The following is a 9,010-nucleotide window of genomic DNA, read 5'->3' as shown; positions in this document are numbered from 1 at the left end:
TATCCTTCCAAATAATCTAAACTCTAAAGTAATAGCAGCCTTTAAACTTACACATCTTACGCAGATGCGCCCGGTGCGTTGCATACTATGCATGCGCTGCACATTACTTGTGCGAGACCTATTTCTAGGTCGAATTCTCGCACTACTACTATTATATATATCTCGGAGCACCTAGGATCTCGGCGACAGCCGCAAAGTAAAGAAGGAAAGGGGAAAATTTTTGAGATGGAGGGGTAATAATCTCCCAAAAGGGGGGGAAAAGTGATTTCTCGGTTTTATCAAGGTTGAAATGAAAAATAAATGCTATTTTTTTCTGCTTTGCCGCAGACCCGAGCTATGTCGGAAGTAGAGCGCGTTAGGGCCGAAGGTTTGACCTACATCCGAGACTAACCGCGAAGGCCGCAGGCCCGAGCCATGGACGATGCGAATCAGCCCAAAAAGGTAGATCTACACGGGCTTAGTAGTTCTTCATATTGATGAAAGAATAAGGATTGAATTTATCAAAAATTCAGGATAAGCCTTGTTCAATTGGCACGCATAGGACTGCGGGTGAAATAAATTATTGCGTTACGATATTTTATCTGCTTGAAAATTCACCATAAAAATGCTGGACAGTTCCATTTGCATGGAAAAAAATCAATTTTTTTCAGCCCCGCTCCCATTTTTTGAGGTAAGGGTATCTCCGATCTCGAAGATCTGGGCACTTAGAATCCCGGCGACTTGCAGAGTACAGAAGATGGAAAGGATAAAATTGGAGGGGGTAATACTCCTTCAACCGGTGGTGGAAGGTGATTTGTCGGTCACGGAGAAACCTGCAAGAGCCGTTTAATCGAGGTTTGAATTGAAAAAATATCTACTTTTTTCGCGAGGGGTGCATACCTGAGCTACGTCGGAAGTAGAGCGCGTGAGGGCCGATGGCCCGACCGACGTCCTAAGCGAACAGCAAGGTCTGAAGGCCCGAGTCAGTAAAGCGCGAGGGCAACACTTTCAAGAAAAAATTAACAAAATATGGGGTTATTCTTGATTTATTGTCACAAAAATCTACAACATTTTTGGCTAATCTTTTGAAAGATGCAGACACAGGATGATCTGGATTTTCAATAACAATAGGAGTTCCCCTATCATTACTTTCTGAAATATAATTTTCTAAAGGTAATCTTTCCAGAATGATACAATTTATTGCATTAGCCAGATCTTTAGTTTTTGTTCCAAAAAGGGAAATTTCTGTCGAACAGTTCGGACAAACTGTAGAAGTCATATTTTCCAATATCCCAATAATTGGAACAGATAATTTATTGAGCATATTTGCTCCCCTCTCAGTAACCTGTAAAGCGGCTACTTGTGGAGTTGTAACAAGGATGACACCTAGAATGGATAATTCAAATTTCATTTGATATAACAAAATTAGACATATTTTTACCAGTTATAGGAAGGTTCTGTATGAGAGATAAATGTGTATCCCCTGTTCCTGGTGGAGTATCAACAATAAGGTAATCTGTCTCCTTCCAGTTGACTCCTCTCATCAATTTCTGCAAGGCTTGCATTACCATTAGACCTCTCCATATGATAGGAGCCCCAGGCTCCATTAAAAATCCCATTGACATACTTGAAAAAATAAAAAATGGTAGTGGTAGAAATCTAGTTATCTATGGTGAAAATCATATAAATCAGTTTTCTTTAGCTAACCATTTAATTCCATAATTCTGTAAAGGTTCAATCATTTTATCATCATTGATTTGAGGAATTTCAGCAAGATTCATCATCAAAGGAATTGAGGGACCAAAAACATCACTATCCAACAAACCAACATTTTTGGTTGGCCTTATATGTTTTAGTGCTAAGGCTAGATTTACTTGAAAGAAAAGCTGATATCAGATTATTTGCGAATCCATCACCGAAAGTATTCACCTGATATAGTACTCTTTCCTACACCCCCTTTGCCAGAAGATACAAGAATAATATTTTTAACTCCGTCAATTGGTGTTTTTTTCGGTAGACCGCGAGCCATTATTTTTGATTTGTGACTCTCAGATTGAGATTGCATTTTTCTGGCTATTCTCATACTGTGCCTCTGTTAATTTGAAAATTACTATGAAAATAATACTCGATAATGTACAGAAGTTACCATTGACTTGAAGAAAACAGAATGAATATTTGTCAAATAGGCTGTTCTGAAAATCATACTAGTTGATAAATCCCCCGATTCCAAAGTATTTTCTCAAATAAAGTAACTCTTTTGTAATGTAATGAATTATTTGTTTTATTATATATTAAATTCCAGAGACTAAATTATATCAATAACTAAGGTTATGTTGGTTGAAGACCACAGAACATCAAATACCACAGACCAAAGATTATAGACAGACAGAGACAGAGGGTTTGCCTCTGTTATAGAGTTGACCACAGAACACTAAGTTAACTCTATAATCTTGCTATCTTTGCCACATACTGAAGAAATTTTGAATATGAATACAAAGAAAATCCGGATACTATATCCGGATTCCGGATCATCTCAGGAACCAAAGTACCAAAGATATTACGATATTACGCCCTACATGTACGAATATCTTTGTCAGGAACACACGACTTTTCTTCTACTGTTATCCAGAAGTGAAAGCAGAATAAATTGTAATGTTCTAAAATAATAACACCTTCGTTCTTCGTATATTTGCTCAGTCACAATAAAATTGATATGTCAATTGAACACAGGGAAATTATACCGATAGAAATAGTGGAATATACTAAAACAATAGAATATACTATTGACAGCTTAGTAAGTAACTTATCTGTTCTTTGTCACAAACAGAACTGACCTACCACCATCAACAGTGCGCTAAGTAACCCCTGCGCAAGAGGTGCACAGTTGTCCGATAGCGAGGTTGCCATACTTTTCGTAGCAGGCTGCCACACTGGGCCAGCACTGCTTACGTTAACACCCCCTCCCAAACTGAGAATCGGACATCTGACGACTTAGCCTGAACAGATACAAAATACATTCAGCTTACCTGACTTATGTCTTAAACTATACTAGATATACAAAAATATAGATACATAATATATATACAAGGATTATGGGAATATTACATGTATAATACTTAATCTAACTGGATAGTCAGGTGAACCTTCAAAATTGGGCAGTCGTTGCTGCTGATCAAAACGAACAGGGTTTCTCAAAGTGAACCAAACTTTTGCTCTGAATTAATTTGAGTATTTACTTCCAGGGACCGAGGACCCTTCTCGTACTCTACTCATAACAGTATTGATATGCATATCGTTATCAAACATAATTAAATCATTTAATGTCGTTCACTTATGTGAAACTGACATACTGACACAGTATATGTCCTTTACTAATGTAAAGTAGACATACCAAACAGAATTTATTTATGCCGTTCACTAATGTGAAACTGACATACTGACACAGTATATGTCCTTTACTAATGTAAAGTAGACATACCAAACAGAATTTATTTATGCCGTTCACTAATGTGAAACTGACATACTGACACAGTATATGTCCTTTACTAATGTAAAGTAGACATACCAAACAGAATTTATTTATGCCGTTCACTAATGTGAAACTGACATACTGACACAGTATATGTCCTTTACTAATGTAAAGTAGACATACCAAGAGTACTTACCTGCGGCCAGGGACCGAAGACCCTTCTCGCAAATAAACTCAATTTTTTTTTTTTTTTTTTTGAACCATCAGATGAGTGATTCAGACAAACACTACTAGTATATATGGCCAGGTGTGACCAACCTGTATACCATATAGAGCGCATCTCTCATCACCAGGGACCGAAGACCCTTCTAATTCGAGATACTAGTATTCGCCAAAGTCCTATCCCCAGGGACCGAAGACCCTTCTAATATAACTTTGACAAACACTTAGGCAGACAATAGGTTACTGACAGGTGCATGCTTTACTTTACTTAACTGTGCATCAGATAGTTGCTTGTTACTAGGCGGTCACGTAGACTACGAAACTTTGTTGCAAGCAAAGGTTTCGTTAGTATATCGGCTATCTGATCATTCGTATTGATTTTGATTATATTAATTTTCTTCTCTCTTACATGTTGACGAATGAGAAGATATTTTCGTTCAATATATTTCAATCTACTTTTACTTGTGCTAGTCAAACAATTTTGTCTAGCGGCTTCATTGTCTTCATAAATAGATACAGGATAGACAATATTCACAGATTCTTCTAGCAACTGGGCTATAAATAAGACTTCATTAACAGCATGTGTTAATGCAATGAATTCCGCTTCTGCTGAACTTTGTGCAATTGTAGCTTGAAGCTTCGAGCACCATACAACTGGATTGCCAAATGCAAAAATCACGAATCCAGTTGTAGACTTTTGACTTGCTTTATCTCCAGCAAAATCCGCGTCACAATAGCAGGATAGACTGGGTGAGCCTTTAGAGTATTTTAGACCTACATGAGAGGTTCCTTTTAAATATCTAAATACTCTCTTCACCAGTGTCCAGTGATACTGCTGCGGATTAGACTGAAAACGAGCCAGATAACTTACAGCAAACGAAATATCAGGTCTAGTAAAAAGACTTAGATATAAAAGAGAGCCTATTGCTTTCTTATACGGGAAACTAGCTTCATTAGTACTTTCAGGGGCTTTGTGCTTTCCTTGAGGTACCAACGGAGTTTCAACAGAATTCGAATTTTCCATTCGAAACTCTTTTAAAACATTCTCCACAAACTGAGTTTGATGAAGAAACAAGTAATTTTCAGATTTTGTAATCTCTAAACCAAGAAACTTTGTTGGAAAACCAAACTGTTTGACATCAAAACGAGACTTCAATATAATTACTGTATCTTGAATAAGTTCATAGCTGTCTCCAGTCACCAATAAATCATCGACATATACTAAAATCAGGATAATATTGTTATTTATCTTTTTCAGATAAAGGCAAGGTTCACGCAGATTAGATTCAAAGCCACGATCTACTAAAAATTTATCAATGGTATTGTACCAACATTTTGGTGCGATTGCCAGCCCATAGAGTGCTTTGCGCAACTTGCAGACAAGTTTCTTTCTATCTAGGTTTATACCTTCTGGAATAGTTACATACTTTAATCTATCAATATCTCCATACAGGAAGGCTGTTTTTACATCAAGTTGCTCCATGTGCCAATTTTTAGTAACTGATAATGCAAAGAGCAATTTTACAACCGTCAGGGCAGGTGTGGGAGACGCCGTTTCTTCAGGAGTGTAATTCTCATTGTCTCTACAACCTACAACAACTAGACGAGCTTTATAACTTCCGTCATCTTTTATATTAAACACCCATTTTAATGGGACGACTTTCATATTAGAATCCCTTTCTACGATTTCCCATACTGAGTGTTGTTTCATTGAGGAAAGTTCGGACTGAATTGCTGTTATCCATTTACTGCTATTGGAGCAAGTAATGGCTTCATGATAACTTTGAGGCGTGTTACTTGTATTATAAATTGTATCATCATAGACAAAGCCGAATGGATTTAAAATACATGTGTTGACATTGATTTCCGGTGCAGTAAGTTGTTCATCGCACTGACTACTGCTCATCTGAGAAATTTCTTCTATTTCGATTTCATTTGACCTTTGACTATCGACACTCTGAGAAATTTCTTCAATCTCTATATCATTTGTTCTTTGACTATTATCAACATAAGAAATTTCTTCTATTTCTATTTCATTTGTATGTTGACTATTATCTTGCTGTGAAGCAGCTTCACTTTCAGAAAACATTTGAGAATCACCAACATTATTCACAATTGTTTCTAGCCTACTTTCTGATATGATTTCTAATTCTTCACTAACAACAGATAATTTTGATTTGCAAGATTTATAATTCAAATTTTCATTAAACAACACATTGCAGGAGGTGATAGTTTTCTTTGTTACAGGATCATAAAGTAAATAGCCTGTATCAGTGTAACCTACTAAATACATTGTACTTGAACGTGGATGTAACTTTTTGCCCTTGGGTATATTTTCGATCTTGACTTCCGCTTGTGAGCCGAAAATTTTTACATTTTGGAGATTTGCTTGCTTTCCAAAAAGCTTTTCATACGGGGTTAAGAAATCTATTGAATAATGAGGTGTGCGATTATACAGATAACATGCCGTTGAAAATGCAAAGCCCCAGAATGTTACTGGAAAACCTGCATCAAAGAGCAATGCCCGAGCCCTCTCTTGTATGGTTCTATTGAATCTCTCAGCTGTTCCATTATGTTCATGTTGGTATGGTTCAGCTAATTGTACCTCTAATCCAAATTTGTGCAAAACTGATTGACAAGCTGTACTAGTGAACTCTGTGCCATTATCACATCTTATTTTACTAAATTGGCCCGTTCCAGGAAAAATCGATTGTAAGAACTGTAAACCTGAATTAAGAGATTTGTAGGTTTCTGACTTTTGTTTCAAAAGAAAAATTTGTGAATACCGAGAGTAATCATCAATGAGGATCAAGATATAGTTTTTCTTAGTGAACTGTGTAGGAGGTTTAACATTTAATAAATCAGCATGTAGAATTTGACAAGGTCTGTTTGCACGCTCCCTTTCTTTCAAGCAGGGTTTTCTGTTCATTTTTGCTTTAGAACATATAGAGCAACTGGCAGTGGTCAAATTGTATGTGAGTTCATTCACTCCTTGAACTACATTTGGAAGTTTACCAAGATAAGACGATGATATATGTCCCATTCTACGATGCCAAACTGAGCCTTCTTGAGCTAATTTCTGTAATTGATTACGAGTAAGCTTTTTTCTTAACTTACGGGTTTTTTGACGCTTATTTTCAAGAACTGGTTTGAGTTTAGTATACTTTATTTTACAAAGAGTATGTGACGATTTATCAGTAATAACTGGACTGGTTGTGCAAGGTATATCACTGACTGGAATGGATTGTTGACGATTTTCTGTAGAAATCTGAACAGCCAATCTGTATACTCCATCAGACACATACAGAAGAGTGAGTTTACGTCTCAACTTTCTAGACAAGATAAATCCATTATTAGAATTCATAACAACACTCGTTTTGAATTGAGAATTGAATGTTCGAACACTGAGAATATTTTCTCTCAGTCCAGGCACATATTGAACGTGAGATAACTGTAAAATGTGTGAACATTTTCCAAACTGTACAAGTATTGGTAGAGTTCCCTCTCCCAAGGCAAAAATTTTCTCCGTTTTCGAAGCAAGTTCAACAGATATAGGCTTATGGTAAGCCTCATAATCAAATAGTATATTTTGAGCATTCACAACATGGTGAGATGCCCCTGAATCAACAAGGAAAGTCATTGTAATAACAAACTTGTGTGAATCAAACTGAAACTTACTTGATTTCAAGGTTTGTAGTTTCTTACAGTCTTTCTTATCATGGCCTTTTCTGTGACAGAAGAAACAAAAACGACCATCATTTTTGCATTCTGCGGCTTTATGAAATAGAAGCCCACATTTAGTACATCTACTAGATCTCTTTTCTTCAGGTGTCATCTTTTTCATTTTCTCTACCTGCTCATTTGTGTAAGGAAAAATGCTTTTATTTTTTGGGAATATTTTTGTGGAAGATGCTGAGAACCTTTCCTTTTTCTTAGGTGGTTCACCAGTATTTCTTTCCATTTTGTTTCCTGTACAAAAATCACAAAAATTAGAACTGCTTTTGCCACATTGTGAACAAAAGACTGAAACAAATGAATCATTAGAGTCATTCTCCAGAGGAGAATCCAAACAAATTGAGCATATAGTGATAATATCACTACATTCAGACCTATAACTTGAATCATAATCAGCTGTGCAATCAGAACAAACATTATCACTTATATCGTCATAAATATACTTACTATTTTCCATTTCTAAAGAGTAACTACTACTTGCAACGTCTAGAAATGCGTTTCTTACAAATTCATAAGGCCTTGTTTCCTCTGGTAAAGTGGCTATTGTTGTGTAAAATCCCATAAATGGACGTACATGACGTACCTTATGGAGAAAATATGCAACAATAATCTTTTGATCCAGAGGTACACCAAGCTCCCGAAATTGTTGAACTGCATCTTCAAATTTCGTCACAAACGTCATTGGATTCATCTTTGGGTGCAACACTATTTTTCCGAAATTGTCCAAAAGATCTACCATTTTTTGCACGTCATTTTTCCCAAACATATTTTCCAATTTGTGGAAAGCATCTGCTGCAGTAGACTCATTGGAAATGAGTTGACGAGGCGCATTTTGTATGGTGGCTTCTAGGTATTGCCTCACCTGTGCATCATACATTCTTTTTTCCTCATTAGAGAATGTACATTTTTCACCACCCAGAGGATACTGCAAAAAATCGGACCTACCTAACGCCACTATGTCCCGTTCAATGCGTTGCTTCCATGAACGGAAATTACCATGACCTTTCAACTTATCATCCATGTCTATTACCGGTATGGAAAAAGGTGGTAAAGGTTGTTTTGGCCTGTTTATGACCTCAGTCGACGTCGTATCCGAGATGACACTTGCATTGCTTGTACCTGCAACTGCATCCATTTGTGTAGATGTCGAGTTAATCACATCATCTTTAATTTTATCCGCCAACAATTTTATGAATTGCGGATTAGAAAAGAATGTCATGAGGCCTGTTTTGGTTCGCTTTTAGGATGGTTCCAGAACGGTTCAAAACAGTCGCACATTTATTTATTCAGCGTAAGCTCGCGCGTAGCATGTGTGTAGCTCCCCATAGCATTGCTGCTCCACTACTTTGAACCGATTCGGAACCGCCTAAAGTGCGAACCAAAACAAAGCCATGATTTGGTCGGCCATGTTTAAGCCAGGCGTCGGTGCCAAGTTGTCAGTGGCTTCGCCAACGGAACGACTCTCAACAGTCTCAACCTCTATGTTGGATTCCTCTTCAAAAATAATTTTTTCCATTTTATTGATTATTTTCCCTTTTCTCAATCAAACTCAAGACACAATATTCACTTATTCGTGAACTGAACAATTATTATTTTTTTAAAGAT

General features: G+C 36.8%; 2 protein-coding genes across 3 annotated transcripts; both read right to left on the bottom strand.

Moving 5' to 3' along the window:
* Nucleotides 1-931: 931 nt before the first annotated feature.
* LOC123306477 (iron-sulfur protein NUBPL) lies at nt 932-2,339 on the bottom strand. Its single transcript, XM_044888505.1, has 5 exons — nt 2,126-2,339; nt 1,909-2,071; nt 1,687-1,852; nt 1,421-1,605; nt 932-1,365 (listed from the first exon to the last, which is right to left on the bottom strand). Exons 1-5 carry the CDS (start codon nt 2,180-2,182, stop codon nt 932-934), a joined length of 1,005 nt encoding a protein of 334 aa, XP_044744440.1. The 5' UTR covers nt 2,183-2,339.
* A 4,479-nt stretch (nt 2,340-6,818) lies between these two features.
* On the bottom strand, nt 6,819-8,620 carry LOC123322701. 2 transcript variants are annotated; one of them, XM_044910687.1, is made up of 3 exons: nt 7,853-8,620; nt 7,349-7,639; nt 6,819-7,002 (listed from the first exon to the last, which is right to left on the bottom strand). In XM_044910687.1, exons 1-3 carry the CDS (start codon nt 8,538-8,540, stop codon nt 6,995-6,997), a joined length of 987 nt encoding a protein of 328 aa, XP_044766622.1. In that variant the 5' UTR covers nt 8,541-8,620; the 3' UTR covers nt 6,819-6,994. The 2 variants fall into 2 exon arrangements, with proteins under 2 accessions (XP_044766622.1, XP_044766621.1); XM_044910686.1 differs by having other exon boundaries at nt 7,349-8,620.
* Between the last annotated feature and the right edge of the window lie 390 nt (nt 8,621-9,010).

The sequence above is a fragment of the Coccinella septempunctata genome, chromosome 1 (assembly GCF_907165205.1).
Source record: "Coccinella septempunctata chromosome 1, icCocSept1.1, whole genome shotgun sequence".
NCBI classification, from domain to species: Eukaryota; Metazoa; Arthropoda; class Insecta; order Coleoptera; family Coccinellidae; genus Coccinella; species Coccinella septempunctata.
The sequence above is the reverse complement of the archived record's forward strand: the minus strand, read 5'-3'. Positions and strand labels throughout refer to the sequence as shown.